Raw genomic sequence first — 19,453 nt, forward strand, 5'->3', positions numbered from 1 at the left:
CAGGGGAGGAATCAGAGGCCTCTGATTTACGGTCAGGATTAAGAAAATACCTATTCTAGGTTAGGAGAAGTACTCAAGGTAACAAAGACAATCCATACAGTTCTCCTTTCTCTGAAGAGTATCAGACTCACGTGGCAACATCTGATTCCAAACACCAAGGATACTTAACAGAGTAAAAGCAAATTACCTGAGTTATCCTGATGCGGATAACTGGCCCTCTCAACTACTTCTGGACTTTCCTCACACCCCCAGAACGTCCAGTCTGTACTCCCAGATTCCAGCCTTGCCCATCTTAGAGCCAACACACACTTCATTCTCTTTCTTTGGCGGAAGTAAAAAGCCAATTTGCTGAAAAGGGGTGGGAAACTATGCCATCATAAAGACAACTTAAAACTTAAAAATCAATTAAAAACACTTTAAGATACCCTGCTCCAAAGATGCATTGTGAAACTGCTAATCTGCTAGCATTCACAGACATGAACCTAACAGTTCACAAGGCAGTAGGGTTCTAAATTGTGCAGCTTAAATTTGGAGTTTTAATTATATGATTGATGCTTAAATTAATTAATTGCAAAGTGTATGCTAATTGTTTAATTGGTTGCTTGATCTATATAGATCATTTTTTGAATTAAATGAGTTGATTTACAAAGTTTATTGATTGGATGTGACAATGAATTATTTCACTGACTACCTGATTTGCAATTTTCCCAATTAATTCACAAATCTTTAGCTGCAACTCTGCTTATTGAGAGAGAGCCTACTTCAGGTGATCTATACTCAGTCTGTCATGACTAAGAGATATTTATTATATAAAACAGGTAATAAGGACAGATTAAAATTAATGGGAACTGTAAATTTGCTAAATGGATGGATAACAAGAAAGTAATCTGGCTATGTTTGTCACTATAAATTTCATGTATTTGCAATGCTGTTAAGAAATTTAAAATTCATCTCTGAATGATATGGGAAACTTACGGATCTTTGCAAGAGGTTGCTAACTTAAACACCAAACACAGCAGCAGAAGAAAGTCCTTTAGATAAAGAAAATGTCATGGTATGGCAGCTAAGAGCTTTGCGTCCAGAAAGACCTGAGTTAAAACCTAAGCTCCAGCACTCATGGGCCATGCGATTTCAGAAAATAAACTTCACCTCCTTGAGTTTGAGTTTCCACTTCTATAAAAAGGGTACAATCACCTAACTCAGAGGTAGTTATGAAGATTAGAGAAGAAGACATATGCGGAGCCTACCACGTAACAGAGGTAAAAAATAAATGGTATGGTAACTATAATAAAGTCAGATGGAAAATAACTTCTACAGTTACCTCAATCCTTAAAGATGCATTGTGGATGCATATTACAGCAACAAAACAACAATGAAGCTAAGTGACATGTTCTGGAGTTAACATACCAGCAGTGTTCCAGCCTTGGGGCCACTGAGCCTCCAGGGTTTTACGAACAGGGCAGACACTGATGAAGCAAGCAACGGACGGCACAGATTATTTATTGCCGTGTAAATCATCCTGAGGAATGTCTGTGATTCCCCAGCACCACAGAGGTTTCAAGGGCAAATAATAAGCCTATTGATCAAAGCAGAAAGCCAAACATTGGTATCAGAAGAATTCTGCTTTGATTGTCATGGGATGCCCCCATATCCCCTTCAAAACAAACTCAACAACTGTCACAGGCTAAGATCCAAGGGCCAAAAGATTCGCTGCCAAATGCTACTATTCTCCTCAGTTTTTAAAAACAAAGTGTGAAATTAGTTATTCACTCAAAAGACATTTGCAAAGTACTACCCTGTGCTGTAGCCTGCTCTGAGCACTGGAAACACAGCAAAGAAAAGAATGAATGATTCCCCCTATATTATACAAGATTAATGGAAGTCTTTTCTGGGTCATGAGTAAAATTTAGCAGCAAACAGTACTCCAACCCTTTTGACCCCTTAATAGAACATCTGAGGGGAAAATGACTAAAACTCCATATTCAATGCATGGACATATTGGTTCCTTTGTGCCTTTATAAAGGAATCATTAATAAAAGAAGCTACTATGGTATTTTGACTTCTTTTTTTTTTAAACAATACATCTTTTTTTTTTAAGATTTTATTTATTTATTTGACACAGAGAGAGAGCACGAGCAGGAACACAAGCAGGGGGAGTGGGAGAGGGAGAAGCAGGCTTCCCTCGGAGCAGGGAGCCCGATGCGGGGCTCGATCCCAGGGCTCTGGGATCATGACCTGAGCCGAAGGCAGACGCTTAACGACTGAGCCACCCAGGTGCCCTATGGTATTTTGACTTCTAAAACCTCTTCAGGACTCCAAATTAGTACTAGTACAATAGCCATTGGTATCATTAGCTACATTGAGTGCTATGTGCCAGACACCGTGCAAAATAGTGTGGATGGATATATATAAGCTCAATGAGTCTTCACACCAACTCTGTGAGTTATTTATTATTATTTCTGTTTTACAAATTAGAAAAGTGAGGCTCAATGAAGTTAAGTGGTTTGCTCAAGATTAAATAGCATGTAAGTGACACACCTGAGATTCAAACCCAGGCAGTTAAGAGCCCTCACCCTTGACCCCCACCTATCCCTCTGCCAATTCCATGGTGTGTCTAGACTTGCCAAGGCCCTTGGGAACCCTTGCTCCTAAGGAAATGCCACATACTTTGAAAAGGAGGAGGAAACCATGACATACTACCTACAAAAAATTAGAAGCTTAGAAAGATTTATTTCAACCTCCTCACTTTTACAGATGGGGAAGAGATGCCTAGAAATGAGGAATAAGATGCCCATGACGACCCAGTTAAAAGAGTGGCAAAGCTCGTTCTAGAGAACTCAGGTCTCCTTACTTCCATTCTGTTACTCTTTGATCAAACCAGAAACTGGTGGCATTTTGAAATAGGGAGAGAAAAAGGGGTTAGCTGTGGTCCATGACTCAAGAATACCCCAAATACAGACATCTGGAACTTATAAAACAATGAAAACAGGGGTGCTTCCTCCTTGTGACCTGGTTCGGTAGAATAAAGAGCGGTTTTGCAGTCAGATCTGGTTTTAACGCTAATTTGACCACTAACCAGCTGTGTGACTAAATCTCTCTGAGCTCCTCCATTTTCTTATCTGTAAAAAGCTTTCCTTGATTTCTCTAGGAGAATCATTTGGATCTCTAGGAGAGAGACTCCAAGTGATTCTCCTCTGTGGTCTTTCAGGACTTGATTAATATTTCCACGTATACTTATCACATGTTTTTCTTATTTATGGTTCTATGTTCTCCTAAAAAGCAAGGATTCTTCTATTGTCTCTGCATCCTCACTGAAGAGTAAAATGGCTGGCACTTAGAAGGTACTTAACAAATATTTGTTGAATGAATGAATATATGAATGTGTAGACTGAATCACTCTACCCATGAAAAAAACATAAAGGGTATTATTAATGATATGTGTGCTAACGAGAAGAGGAGAAGTAATAAGCTTTTCTTTTTCTTTTTCTTGCTTGTCACATTGATATCTGTTAACCAAATGGGGCTTTCTAGGCAATGCACATGTGTCAGAGATTGTAATTCAAGACAAAAGGAGAAAAAGGCCCAGGAAGAGGGGAGGATGAAAGAGGCATTTTTATAGTTCATCAAGATATGAGTACTGGCATCTCACTTATTTTTCTTTCTTTCTTTAAGGGGGGGAGAGGTGGGGGGGAGAGAGAAAGAGAATCTTAAGCAGAATCCATGCCTAGTGCAGACCCCAACATGGGGCTTGATCTTAACAACCCTGAGATCATGACCTGAGCTGAAATCAAGAGTCGGATGCTTAACTGACTGAGCCACCCAGGCACCACACACCTCACTTTTTATGGAGAAAAAAACACTGAAAAATTATTACAACTATGCAAAAATGTTTAATTATATGCATATAAAACAACTAGAAGGAAAGGTACCAAAAAGTTTACAAAGGTTGTGTTTACATTTAAGCAATGAGCACTTTTTTCCTGTACCTTCCAGATGTCCCATAATGACTAAGTATAACTTTCATTTTCCTTTATAAAATATTTAACTTATTTTTTGATAAGGGTAAAGCAGGCTTATTAGAAACACGGAACAATTTAGAAATATAGAACAGTACAAGGAAGGTTGGGAAATCTCTCACCCCACTGTAGAATCACCTGTCCTAGAGACTCTCTGCATTGCCTGCCTCATCCACATCCCCTGATTCCTAAGTGGTCATTTTTCTCTATCAGGTCTTGGAATTATGGAGAAAATAACCACACATATCTACTGTATAAGGGTCTTATAAGGATTAAATGATTTAATTGCACAGTACCTGGCATGAAAAAGGATTCTCATTTTGTCAAAATTTCTTCTACCACTCCTATGCTTCTCATTACACAGAAGCAGAATTAACTATCTAACAGAAGCATGGTGGATAGCATGAAATAGAGAACACTAAAAGTCCTGTTTTTGCGTCACTATCAGAGAGACTGAGGAATGATAAAAGACTAATAAACGACTGCCAGTTCATTCTCTATATTTAAGAGTCTGTTTTTTTTTTGTCTTTTTTATTCTTTGTTCATTTGTTTCGTTTCTTAAATTCCATGTATGAGTGAGATCTTAAGGTATTTGTCTTTCTTTGACTCACTTCACTTAGTTATATCCTCTAGATCCATCCATGTGGTTGCAACTGGTGAGATTTCATTCCTCTTTATGGCTGAATAATTTTTCATTGTTTGTGTACAGAGATACGGTGTGTATATACAGTGCACACACACACACACACACATCACATCTTCTTCATCCATTTATCTATTGAAGGATACTTGGGTTGCTTCTGTATCTTGGTTATTGTAAATAATGTTGCAATAAAAACAGGGGTACATACACTTTTTGAATTCGTGTTTTCATTTTCTTTGAGTTAATATAACATTGTATATTAATTATGCTGGAATTAAAAATTTAAAAAAAAAAAAGAGTTGCTCCTGAGGGGGGAAAAAAAAAAGACTAATGGAAATAAGTACAGCATAACAGGATCCACAGAAAGAGGTTTAATTCAGGGTCGCCTGGGTGGCTCAGTCGTTAAGCGTCTCCCTTTGACTCAGGTCATGATCCCGGCGTCCTGGGATCGAGTCCCACATCGGGCTCCCTGCTCAGCGGGAAGCCTGCTTCTCCCTCTCCCACTCCCCCTGCTTGTGTTCCCTCTCTCGCTGTCTCTCTCTTTGTCAAATAAATAAATAAAACCTTAAAAAAAAAAAAAAGAAGAAAGAGGTTTAATTTTAGAAGTGGGTTGGCATGGAAAAAGAAGTCCCTTCCAGGGACAATTATGTTTGTGAGAAGACTGGAAGTTAGAACAATGAATGGGGGCAAAATGGACCTGTTGCCAAAAAGAGATCCTTCTGGAGGACAGATAGATGGAGATGACACACATACACACTCTGTCACTCTGTCATTAAACATACTCATTAGAGCAACTCTGGAGATTTTATTTTATTTTATTTTAAGATTTTATTTATTTATTTGTCAGAGAGAGAGAGAGAGAGAGAGAGAGAGCAAGCACAAGAAGGGAGCAGAGGCAGTCTTTGGTACCTCCCCTCTCCCACACTTCTCATATCTAATTGATCCCTAAGTCCTATGAATTTTACCTCTTAAATACTTCCAGAATCTGTCCTCTTCTCTTAATCTCCACTGTGGCCCCTGCCTACCTTAGTCTCATCCCACTCTATCTTCTCTTCCCTACTTTGTGTTCCAGCCATACTGGTCTTCATTAGTTCCCTGACCACTACATGTCTCCTCCTGCCACAGCGTCACTGTCATGCGGTTCCATCTGCCAGGAACCTCCCCCTGCCAAATACTCTGCTATCATTTTCTCAGGGAATTTCTCCCTCACTCGCAAGGCTAGGCTCTCATAAATGGCATTCCTTTCCTTTACATTACTTAACTCCGTTTTTATGCAAACATTATTTGGCTTAATTATTTGGTTTAATTATTTGAATTATTTGCCCATTTCTCTCACTAGATTGTGGAATTCATGAAAGAAAGACCATGTTTGGCTCCACTCACCATTGTATACCCAGCAAAATGCGTGGTATATAACAAACACTCAATAAATATTTATTGAATGCATGAATGAATACAAATGATAAGTGAAATGAGCCAGTTACAAAGTGCTCTTACACTTGATAATTTCTTCTTCCCCAGCAAACTGTAAATTTTTTGAGTGCAGCGATCACATTTCTCTTGTTCTCCATTTTATCCTCAATACCTAAGGCCTGGAACTCCATAAATTTTTGCTGAATGAAGGAATAACAAAGAACTGAAGCCTTCAAGATGAAGCTGGATACCAAGAGAAGAGTGTGAAAGGCATTTCTGACTAAGGAAACAGCAAAAGCAGACGTGGTATCAGCGTCAAGAAGCTGCCAGTTGAAGAATGAGATGTGTTAAGGACGGATGCATGGGAGCACAGCTGGGGTCAGGAGGGGAAGGACCTCTTAGGCCATATTATTTAGGTAAGTGGTTCTTAATGATGACCCTAAGGAAAATAAATTAGAAGCAGCAACCCAGAAATGGGAGGAGAGCAGACAGAGGTGGTCGTGTAGACAGCGAAAATGGGGAAGTATAAAGAATTCAAATTGCAAAGTTGTCAGAAAACATAATATAAGGTAAAATATTCTTAAATACTTACAAAAGCCCACAAGCGGACCAGTGTATCGTAAGCACAGTACAATTCTTTGAATCATTAAGAAAGGGCTAAATTATACTTCTGTTGCTGAACTACCACCAGTACTGGTTGTGGTAGCTGGCTGTAGTTACGGTATTTAATGGCAACAGAAATAAACACTTACTGAGCACGTGTCATGTATTTTCTCATTTTATTTTCATAACTACCTTGTTACCCTCATTTTACACAGGAGATAACTAGAGTATATGGTATTGAAGTAATTCATCCAAGATCACACCAATGGTAAGTGTTAATACCAGAATTCAAACCCAGACTATGGCTTTGGATCCCACACTCTTAACCACTATGCTATACTCTAAGAAGGCAGGGGAAAATATTAACACATTTTAGAAAGCTTCTGTGAAAAATTATTAAAATATGGGGCACCTGGGTGGCTCAGTCAGTTAAGCGTCTGCCTTTGACTCAGATCATGATCTCGGGGTCCTGGGATCGAGCCCCACGTTGGGCTCCCAGCTCAGCAGGGAGTCTGCTTCTCCCTCTCCCTCTCCCTCTACCCCCACTCCCCCATTGTGCTTTCTCTCAAATAAATAAAATCTTTTTTAAAAAAGAGAAAAATTATTAAAACAAAGAAAGTGCGACAATGAATGAGATGAACCTTGAATGATATCCAAAAACCAAGTTTCCCAAGGGCTCTAAGAAGCTGAGGGTTATGTCAGAATGAAGCAAACCCACAGTGAACTCCACTGCACAACTATAGCATGTCTTGGTATACTCTACAGCTGCACTTTCCAACATGTAGCTATCAAGCACCTGAAACGTGGCTAGTCTGAATTGGTATGTGCTATACATAGCAAATAAGCACTGAATTTTTAAAACTTATGACAAAAAAAGAACATTAAAAGTTTCATTAATTTTATCAATTACATGTTGAGATAGTATTATTTTAGACACAATGGGTTAAATCAAATATAACCCATGAAAATTATAAAAATTATTTAAATTATAATATTAGGGAAATAAATTTCACACATCTTCTGGGAACTTTTAAAAATGTTGTTATCAGAAAATTTCAAATTGTAGGGGCAACTGGGTGGCTCAGTTAAGTGTCTGACTTCAGCTGAGGTCATGATCTCAGGGTCCTGGGATCGAGCCCCAAGTCAGGTTCCCTGCTCAGCAGGGAAATACAGCTTTCTAGACTACAGCAAAACTCTTCAGGCTTTTAGTAGCTCACTCGTCAGTAGCCTAATAAAGAACAATAGTAAGAGACCAGTGAAATATGTTGAACGTTTTAGGGACAACTGAAAAGAAGAAGGCAAAGAATAGCTATTTTAGTGTACAACAGAGTCATAATATATGACTAAAGTCTGCACAAAAACTTGGACTAGTCGAAATTACCCTTGAAAAATCCCTTAAGTTATCTATGCAGTAGAGTAAATGTGATTGCCTGTAAAAAGCAGTGTATACCTCCCACCTCAAGTTCTTGACAGGATAAAACCTCACTGAATTCTATTTTTCTTCCTTTCACAAATGGGTGTTACTCAAAAGATACTGTTTCACTCTCGAATATGATGAAATATAAATTAAAAAGGAATGTTTAAAATTTTTTATATGTCAAAAATAGATCCACACAAATATTGTCAACTGATATTTGACAAAGGAGCAAAGGCTTCAGGAGCAAAGCAGCAAAAAGAATGGAGAAAGGATAATCTTTTCAAGTGGGTATTCACATGTTAAAAAAAAAAATTAAATCTAGACATAGACCTTACACCTTTAACAAAAATTAACTCAAAATGGATCACAGACCTAACTGTGAAGCATAAAAAAATATATAAAACTTCTAGAAGATAACATACAATAAAATTTAGGTAACCTTGGGTTTGGTGATGATTTTTTAGTACAACACCAAAATACAATCTATGAAAGAAAAAATTGGTAAGTTGGAGTTGATGCTGTTAAGAAAATGAAAAGATAAGCCATAGATGGGGAGAAAATCTTTACAAAACATATCTGATAGGTATACAAAGAACTCTTAAAAATCAGTAAGAAAAAACCTGATTAAAAAATTGGCCAAAGACCTGAACAGACAGCTCACCAAAGAATACAGATAGGTGACAAATAAGCATATAAAAAGATGTTCAGTATCACTTCATTAAAACAAAAATGAGGGGCACCTGGGTGGCTCAATTGGTTAAGCGGCTGCCTTTGGCTCAGGTCATGTTTCCAGGGTCCTGGGATCGAGCCCCGCATCAGGCTCCCTGCTCCTCAGGGAGCCTACTTCTCCCTCTCCCTCTGCCTGCCGCTCCCCCTGCTTGTGCTCTCTCTCTCCCTGTCAAATAAATAAATAAAATCTTTTTTAAAAAAATGAGATACCACTGCACACCTATTAAAATAGCTAAAATCCAGGGCGCCTGGGTGGCTCAGTCCTTAAGCGTCTGCCTTCGGCTCAGGTCATGATCCCGGGGTCCTGGGATAGAGCCCCGCATTGGGCTCCCTGCTCAGCGGGAAGCCTGCTTCTCCCTCTCCCACTCCCCCTGCTTGTGTTCCCTCTCTCGCTGTCTCTCTCTCTGTCAAATATATAAATAAAATCTTAAAAAAAAAAAAAAAAGCTAAAATCCAAAACACAAACCAAATGCTGGAAAGGATTTACATCAAAAGGAACTCTCATGCATTGATGATGGAAATGCCAAATGGTATAACTATCGTGGAAGACATTTTGGCAGTTTCTTAGAAAGCTAAACAAAGGCTTAGCATACAATCCAGCAAACTGCACTCCTAGTTACTCGCAAAATGAATTGAAAACTTATGTCTACATGAAAACCTGCCATAAATGTTTATAGCTAATAAATAATAATTTATAACTAATAATTGCCAAAAATTGGAAGCAACCAAGCTGTCCTTCAATAGGTGAATGGAAAAATAACTGTGGTACATTCATGCCACGGAATATTATTCAGCTACATAAAGAAATGAACTATCAAGCCACAAAAAGACATGAAGGAAGCTTAAATATATGTTGCTAAGTGAAAGATGACAGTCTGAAAAGGCTACATATAGTATGATTTCAACTAGCTGACATTCTAGAAAATGCAAAACTATGGAGACAGTAAAAAGATAAGTGGTTGCTAAAGGTGAGGTGGGAGGGATGAAAGAGTGGGGCACAGGGCATTTTTAGGCTGGTGGAACAATCCTCTATGAAGCAATCACTAGAACTGTACAATACAGGGGCACCTGGCTGGCTCAGTCGGAAGAGCATGTGACTCTTGATCTCAGGGTCGTGAGTTTGAGCCCCACACTGGGTGTAGGGATTACTAAAAGAATAAATAAACATAAGAAAAAAAGAACTGTACAATACAAACAGTGTACCCTAATGTAAACTATTGACTTTAGTTAATAATAATGTATCAGTATTGGTTCATCAATTGTAACAAATGTACCACACTAACACAAGGTGTTAATAATAGAGGAAAACAAGTGTCAGGAAGGAGATGTGTGGCAACTCTGAACTTTCTGTGCAGTTTTTCTGTAAACCTAAAACTACCTTAAAAATAAAGCCTATTAAAAAAATGTTTTAAAAATCTTATAGGTAACTGACTTCAGAATTTTAAATAAATCAAAACAGAAAAAGGCAACAAAAAACCATAAAACACAAAACTTAAAACGAGTTGACTAACATGAAACTAACACATCAATGGTGAAGATAAATGTTAGTAAGATAAACTTCCCTATAAAAAGACAGTGATTTAGAGGCGCCTGGCTGTCTGAGTCAGTGAAGCATGAGACTCTTGATCTTGGGGTTGTGAGTTCAAGCCCCACGTTGGGTGTAGACGTAGACATTACTTAAAAATAAAATCTTAAAAAAAAAAAGAGAGTGGTTTAGACAGGGTCCAAAAAAAAAAAAACTCACAAAACTATTCAACATATTTAAAACAAAAAGGCAAAGGTAATAGGCTGAACACAAAGACAGATCAGACAAATGCAAAGAACAGGGGGCAAAAAAGTTCATATTACTGAAATAAAGCAAAGAAAAAGGCAGGACACTACATAAAAAAAACAGGACTGTTTTATATTGAAAAAAGTACAATTCACAATAAGATATGAAATGCATGAACATTTTTGTGTGCTGAAATATGTAAAGTGGAAACTGTTGAAATCTCAGGAGAAACTGACAGAAACAAACAAGAAAATGGAAACATTAATCCATTTCTCTTAATCATCCATAGACTAAATAGTCAAAAATATAATAGTACTTAAAGATATTGCTTTAATAAGAATATACTTAATTCTATAACTTATAAACATTTTTCCAGAATCCACAAAATATTTATAAAAATTCATTGTGTAGTAAGCCCCCAAAATATAAGTGAATCTCTAAGCAGAAATTTTATAGGCCACATCTTCTGATGAAAATTCAATAAACATGAATCTACATAACAAAACCTAAATTAAAAAATTCAACTACCTAGAGAGTGAAATGATTTCAGTTTGTTTCTTGCAAATGTTTTTCCTAAAATCACTTTATCAAAATAAGCAGGTAATTAGCTTAAGTACCACATTCCATCTTGCTCAAGAGTAACAGGTATAAGAGCAAAGGAAGCCAAAAATTCTAGCCAAATTCTCCATTCCTTCTCTGGGCCAAAGCCTACTACCACTGACGGTTTTCAAGGCGTAGAGACAGGAGAACAATATTCCTAAATAAATGGTTTTCTTAACAACCATACTGAAACTATGCATCTAGCAATTTGGCCCCCTGTGAATGAAGAGCTCTTCACAGGGCTAACCCACTGGAAAAGACCAAATAAGGATCTATTCCAACACTTAAGTACAAATAAGCTAGAAAGAAAATACCTTGCACTGCACGGCCTGACAGGAAGAGACCCCAGGTATTTATTTTACAGATTGTCTTATACCAAACAAAACTGAGAAATCACTGTCACATAAGAATTATAAAAAATTTCAAAGGACCAATGGTTTATTCAGATTCAATGTAATTTTGTAATTCAAAATACACTTAGAAAGCAACTACTAAAAAATGTGAATGTGCTAGATATCTCAGGAATATAAATCTTAATAAGATGTACTCAATTTCAGAAGCTTACAAACTACTACAAGAGACAATCTCTGTTTTGGGGGTTCAGAATTGCTAATTAAGTGATCTGAATCCTCCTTGTCCTTACCACTTTTTCATCTGCTTTATCTTTCAGTTTTTGATAGGAATGCATCAAAATTTTCCATTATGACTGTGGATCAGTCAATGCTGCTTTACAATTCCCTTAAAATATTTTGGGACTATAATTATTATCTTGGTGGGCTGTCCCTTTTTTCATTTTGTAGTATACCAAAATATGCTACTGATGTGCTTTTGCCTTAAATTCTACTGTTTTGACTCTTTGCAACAGGCCCATCTCCCCACCTCACGCCCACCGTCCATCTCCCTTGGCCAGGTGAAGCTGAAGACTATGGACCATGGGAAAGGAGAAGGTAGAATGGCTGCCTGACAGCTTCTGGAATGGAAAGGAAATAAAGATCTTTTGTAAAGGAAAAGTTCTTAATTTTGATGAAGTCCAACTGATCCTTTTATTTTCTATTATGGATCCTGCTTTCAGTGTCATGTATAAGAACTCCTCATCTAGCTCTTGGTTCCAAAGATTTTCCACTCGGGTTTTCTCCTAAAAATTTAAAGTTTTACATTTCAGTCTCAATTCATTTTTGAATCAATTTTATACAAGATAGATGACATTTAGGTTGATTTTTTTAGTTTAAGCATGTCCTGTTGCTCCAGCAGCATTTTTTGAAAAGGCTATCCCTTCCTCCATTTCATTTGTATGTGCTTCTAATATGAAGACTTGTTCCTATCTGCCTCCAATCTGGGAAATACTCTGGCATCATTATCTCTTCAAATACTGCTTCTCCACAATTCCCTCCCTTCTCTGCCTCACTAGTGAGAGGCTCTCCATCTTTCCTCCATGTCTCTTAACTCACTCATCTTTCATTCTCTGTATCTCTTTATCTCTCTGTGTTACATCCCAGGTTGAAATCACTGGTACTATTGGTCAACTCAGTCCCTCTTTAACTGTGCCCAGTCTATAGTTAATCCCATATGCTTTCTTGTTACTTTAACAAATATATTTTATACTTCCAGTACTTTTAATTGGTTCTCTTCTAAATCTACCCCTTAATTCTCATCTGCTTGGTTTTCTTTCACTATTTCTTTGAAATTTACCATGGATGTTATTCCTTCATCTCTTTGATGATTTTAAACATATTTATTTGAAGTTAATTTTCAGATTGCTTTACTGTATTTTGTTGGGAGTGAATTCATCTCCTGATTATTGTCTTTCTTAGTACTCATTATACTTGTTTCTTTGGGAATTTTAATTTGCTAGCTCTTCTTGAATAGCAACAGTTTCTCTCTCTCCCTCCCTCCCTTCCTCTCCCACCCCTCCCTGTTCTTACAGTTATTGCACCGTCCTCCATCCCTGTCTGAGCAGAGGCCTTCACTCTAGGACCAGGTCTTATCCTGGCAGCTCAAGGTTCCTATCCCTTGGAAACACTAGGGATATCATAAAGCCAGTCATGTCATGGCCAGGTCCCAGTTGCACTCCTATCTCTATTCCCCCACCTCCCCAGAAACACAACTTTGAACAAGCCACAGACCGAGTTCAGTTTCTTTTCATAAGGAGGACAGTCCCACCCCAGTTCGTAGGTTCCAGCCGTGAGACTTCTGCTTCCTTTGGTCTCCATACCCTCAAGCGTGTTGCCCATTCTTTTTTGACGTCATGGCATACTTTGAAAATAACAGTATGTGGGGATGCCTGGGTGGCTCATTCAGTTAGGCGTTTGCCTTTGGCTCAGGTCATGATCCCAGCGTCCTGGGATCAAGTCCCGCATTGGGCTCCCTGCTCCGCGGGGAGCCTGCTTCTCTCTCTGCCTGCTGCTTCACCTGCTTGTGCTCTCCCTCTCTCTCTCTGACAAATAAATAAAATCTTTAAAAAAAGAGAAGAACAGTATGTGTACCACATATGGGTACACTTCCCCACCCAGAAATGATAGCTGGGGGTTCTGACCACCCCGGGCCCTGCCTAGCTACCCTGAAGCCTGATAATAATCAATATTTCCACACCCCAATAAACTTACTCACAACATGTTCTCTGGGAAATACCACCCTAAAAGAGTTGACTCCCTGCACACGCTGCCTGTTTCCATACTTGATTCTGTTTTTAGTCTACAAGGATGTTTATCTTGTTATTAAGGTACAAGTATGTCAATAACATATTTCATTTATCACTGCTATATATTTGGAACACAATGCAGAATTTAAAGCCTGAATTTGAAGGACCATCCTAACACAAGTCCATGCTGTGCCCTCTGTTTTAGAACACCCTCCTCTCAACCTCTCTGCATCACTCTTCCCTACTCCTTCAAGTTTCAGTTTAGATGTCACTTAGTCAAGGCGACTCTTCATGACTCCACTCTCACCCCCAAATATGGGGTCAGATGTTCTCACAGAACCTGATTTTACATGCTATTGTATTGTACTACTATTGCCTATTTACCTTGAACAGTAAGCTCCCTGATGGCATGAACTGCCTTTTTCATTTCTGTATGGCAAGATGTAGCACTGTGCCTCCAGTAAGTATGGATTCTGTGAATATTTTAATATCACCCACAATAATAGAGTAGGGAGTATAATGTAATAGAGAAGAGCTATGGCTCCGAAGCCAGAGATCCCCAGGTTTTAATGCCAGTTCTACCACTTACTGTGTGAGTTAGGAAGGTTACTTAGCCTCTCTAAGCTTTAGTTTCCTCATCTGTAACATTATGTCACAATTCGACTCCTGACTCTGCTCATTACTAGCTGCGTAACCCTGGGCAGTCCTGTAGGTCTCTTGGTCTCAGTGCTTGCATTAAGCAATATCTTAGTTAACTCAGACATGTATAAATTCCCTAGCACTTTGGCTTCTTTTTTCTTGCTTCTACTTCATGCTGGAAAAAAAAGGATAACACTATAGCTCAGCCTTGGGCAGAGCTGCTGACTCAACCCTTCTCTGAGCCTAGGTGGTTGAAAAGGCTTGGCTGAAAAGGTTTCTACTGCCACGGGAGCAGTAAATTTTATCTTTATATTCACAATTTATTCAGGCAAACTGGAGGGCAATGTCAATAAGAACTTGAAAGAATAACTTTATTTATTTTTTAAAAGATTTTATTTAGTTTAGAAATAGAGAGAGAGAGAGGGAGAGCATGTGTGAGCAGGGGGAGGGGCAGAGGGTGAGGGAGAGACAGAATCTCAAGCAGACTCCACACTGAGCCCAGAGCCTGACGTTGGGCTCAATCTCACGACCCTGTGATCATGACCTGAGCCAAAATCCAGAGTTGGACACTTAACTGACTGAGCCACCCAGGTGCCCCCAAAGAATAATTTTAAGTACAAATTTAATACACCTCAAGAAGAAAAAAACAGCAAAACAACTGACCACAGACTGGACCATTCTAAGAGAAGAAAAAGTCTCCATGAGAATCCATTCCAAAATGAAGGCATCCACTACATTTTGCTGTATCCCAAACCGTATTGCTCAAGAGAGCACAGAAAACTAGAATAGGATGGCTATCAGATAAAGACATTTAAGTATGAGAGAACCAACGTGGCAAAGCACTTTAATGTTCGGGTTATGATATACAGGCAGAGAGTCTACTTTCAAGTGCTACATTTTTAATATAATTATTTAATCACGAACAGAGCTTAGAGAATGAGAAAAAAAACTGTGCCACTGACTAATAATAAAGAAAACTGTAATTCAGACCAAAAGGAAATAATGCAAAAACCTTAGCACCAAACAGACCAGGAGTCATATCTTGATTCTGCCATCTCCCATTGGTGTGACCTTTAGCAAATATCAATTCTCTGATTCTGAATTTCCTCCTCTGCAGAATAAGGATCATGATGCTTATTACCTCACAGAGAGCCAGGAGAATTAAACGAGAAATTTGGTACATAGAGGTCAGCATTAGTGCCCAACTCATGGTAGGTGTTCAACAAATATTAGTTCCCTCCTATGGCCTCCCATGCCACTTTTACCAGCAAGCATTTTTTTCATAAAAGGATTTGAAAACTGCTAAAATATATTTCCTCATGTCTGGATTCACAAACTTATCAGTCTACTCTGTAAGCAGATTCTCTGAGACAAGCCTGAGATACATGGGCCCAAGATCTGGTGAGCAACCTGACCCGGATCCACATGGACGTCTGGTTCCCAGACTAATGCCCAGAAAGACTGACTGGGCCCAGAATGCAGCCGGGGTGGCCAGAAGACAGCCAGAAACTAGAGCAGCCAAAAAGAGGAAGAATTACTTGAGCTTCGGCTCCCGTCCTTCACTTGTGTATTGCCAGCAGATGAGTCCGATCAGGTCCTGCACCCTGGCGCTGGCCATTGTCACCACGGTCATTGGCAGCAGTCTGTCCTGGCTCGAATGCAGGGGGAGGTAGACGTCGATCTTCTTGGTTGCTGTTGTGCCTACGTGACCCTGTGGACAGAACACATGCATGAGAGTAAAGCATACAGTCATGGTCATGCAGACCCCACTTGGGCCACAATGACTGCTCACCAGCCATTTCTCATCCTTTTGGCACAGACCTCCTTAAATGCCTGAAATGGCTCCCAAACTGTCTAGTTTTAAGCGTTTTTTTCCCTTTAATTTTCATTTTCTAATGGTCTAATAGATCCAGCTCTGCCTGCAGTAAAGTAAATGAGCACTACAACCAAAATAAACAAATTAAGAGTGGTGACTGCTCACCTGATGTTTGGTGTCAGGAGATGTGCTTTGCTACATATTCGGTGTGGCCTTGGACAAGTCACCATTAGACCCTGACATCAGCTGCTCTCCCTAAAAATTGCCACATCACTCCTTGAGACTTTGGGATAAGCTACATGGGAAGCTGCCATACCTCGTGAGGAAGCATTCAGGCCTGCAGCACTGGAACCAAGGGCTTGCCTTCTCAGAGCCTAGGGGGCTAATTCCCTTATGCAGTACACCTGTTTATTTCAGTCATCTACACTGAAGCTCAAGGGTCCCTGGTCTTCCATTATTGTCCTAACTACAATACCCACACTGCTCTATAAATCCTCAATCCCTCCCACACACTTAACCCTTCTCCCTCCTGAAACGTGCACTCCCCTCTGAAATTCCTGCACTAATCAGCCAACTTCCATAAATCACTTCTTTTTTAAAAAAAAAAGACACTCCTTCTGCCTCTCTGTCTTAACTGAAACTTGCTGGTCATTGAAGATACTGCTTCCTCTGCTATCCAGAAGACTGTTCTGCATTTTTCTTTTTTAAACCCTAAGTCCTCAAGGCCAGGAGGTTGAATAGTTATTCTTGTCCCCATTACTTCCGAACCATTATTTCTCCTTTCTTGCAAAAATTCCTGTTCCTTTGAGACCCAAGCCCTCCAACTATACTATCCTCTACCCCTACTTTTTTGTTTCTGTTATCCACCAATCTTCCAGTCATGCTTCTCCCTCAGTGAGGAGTCTTCTTTCCACCCCCAGCACCTATCATTATTCTTGGCAATTCCATCTAAAGGAAAATCCATGTAATACCCAAGTGTGTATCTAGGTCAATCCCTAGACCATGTCATCCCATGTCTTTTCATCCATTCCACCTTCAATCACTTACTGCAGTGGGTACACCAGGGATCTGTACCAACTCTGAAATCTCAAATTAGAACATCTATTCACTGACTATACTTTATATACTTTCATCTCACTTGTTCAAGTAGTCCCCCAAATTCTTCAACCCACAACTTACTGACCCACCACTACAAATGATGTCACCCTTATTTCCCAACACCACCCTCCAGATTACATGATCAACCATTGTAACCATTCCTTTGTAAATACAGTTTTAAGTCTCTCTTCCTCCATGGGACTCAACTGGCAGAATGTCAACCTTGGATGAACCCAACCCTCTGTACTCCCCAACTAAACATTGCTGGAGAAAAATCACGTAACTGCAGATTGTTTTGACTTTAAACTCATGATGATAAACCTCAAACACTCAACATTGTATAGCATGCCTATTACATCTCCTGACCTAATCCGCACCCTATGCAAGACCACCACTGCATACTTTTGCTTCTCTCCTCAAACTCCTCATGAGCCCACCTTGAACTCAGCTCCTATCCTTTGCTCATATACTGCCAAAAGATGAGAAATATTCTTATTCTTCATTAAGAAGACCTTTCAGAAAGTAATTCTCTTATCCTCCCATAATTAAATTCACAAACTTACCTGGATTTAACCACATACACCCCCTATACTGGAGTGTCACTCATCTCATTAAAGGTTAATCTCTCTACTTATGTTCTGTGTCCCTTTGGCTCTTACTTTCACAAGGACTTTAGTCCTTCACTTACTTTACCCTTCTCCTACATTATCAACCTCTTCCTCTCTTGGCTTCCATGATATACACTCTTGGTTTTTTTCAATCCTCTCTGGTCTCTCATTCTCAGTCTCCTTTGCAGATTTCTTCACCTCTACAGTCTCTGTTTGTTAGCATTCCTTGGCCTCTAGATCGGGCTCTCTTTTGTCTTTCTGTATATTTCACCCTAGGTGATCTCACAGCCCCAAAGCTATAGTATAATCTATATCCTGTTGACACCCAAATCTTATCTCCATCTCAAACTTCTCCCTGGAATTCCAAATTCATACATCAAACTGTCTACACAATAGGCAGAAAAGTGTCACAGACAAGTTAAACTCAAGTTCAAATCTGAACTTTTCACTATTCCTCACTCCATCCCACCCCAAATAACAACACTCTCTCTCATTTCAGTAAATGCTACCACCACAAACCCAGCTGCTTAAATCAGTAATCTTGATTCTTCTTTCTTCCTCCTGCCTTCTACCTACTCCCTTAGTAAGTTCTAGTGTCTACTGCAAAAATATATTTCAACAGAGAAAAAATAGTCTTTTCAGCAAATGGGACAACTGGGTAGCCACACACAAAAGAATGAATTTAGACCCTTACCTCACATCATATACAAATATTAACTCAAAATACACCGGGATGCCTGGGTGGCTCAGTCAGTTAAGCTCCTGCCTTTGGCTCGGGTCATGATCCCAGGGTTCTGGGATCAATTCCCACATGGGGCTCCTTGCTCGGCAGGGAGCCTACTTCTCCCTCCGCCTCCTACTCCCCCTGCTTGTGCTCTCTCTCTCTCTTCTCTGACAAATAAATAAATAAAATCTTTTAAAAAAAATGGATCAAAGACCTAAGTTTAAGGCTAAAACTTTTAGAAGGAAATATAGGTGTAACTTCTTCATGACCTTTGATGAGGCAATGATTTCTTTAACATGACACTAAAAGAAGCAACAAATGAAATAAACTGGACTTTATAAAAATTGAAAACTTTTGTGCCTCAAAGGACACTATCAAGAAAGTGAAAAGACAATCCAAAGAATGGGAGAAAATATTTGCCAATCATATATCTGACAAAAATTTAGTACCCAGAGTAATTCTTATGACTCAACAAAAAGACAAACAATCCAATCTTTAAAGATTTATTTATTTGAGAGAGAGAGAGAGAGAGAGAGAGAGGGAGAGCAGGGGGAGGGGCAAAGGGAGAGGGAGAGAGAGAATCCCAAACAGACACCCTGCAGAGTGTGGAGACTGATGAGGGGCTCAATCTCATGACCCTGAGATCATGACCTGAGCCAAAATGAAGAGTCAGGCACTTAACCCACTAAGCACCCGGGCAACCCCTCCAATCTTTAAAAAGGCAAAGAACTTGAATAG

The 19,453-nt window shown here is 39.3% G+C and overlaps 1 protein-coding gene across 6 annotated transcripts in view; it reads right to left on the reverse strand.

Annotated features, from left to right (window-relative positions):
- Positions 1-19,453, reverse strand: part of MAPKAP1 (MAPK associated protein 1) — a 236,231-nt gene that overhangs the window by 112,488 nt on the left and 104,290 nt on the right. For all 6 annotated transcript variants that reach the window (XM_032418388.1, XM_032418389.1, XM_032418387.1 and 3 more), the window contains one exon: positions 16,008-16,180. In XM_032418388.1, the coding sequence (XP_032274279.1) occupies positions 16,008-16,102 (95 nt within the window). In that variant the 5' untranslated portion in view covers positions 16,103-16,180. The remainder of the gene's footprint in view (positions 1-16,007; positions 16,181-19,453) is intronic.

The sequence above is a fragment of the Phoca vitulina genome, unplaced genomic scaffold (assembly GCF_004348235.1).
Source record: "Phoca vitulina isolate PV1807 unplaced genomic scaffold, GSC_HSeal_1.0 scaffold21, whole genome shotgun sequence".
NCBI lineage: Eukaryota > Metazoa > Chordata > Mammalia > Carnivora > Phocidae > Phoca > Phoca vitulina.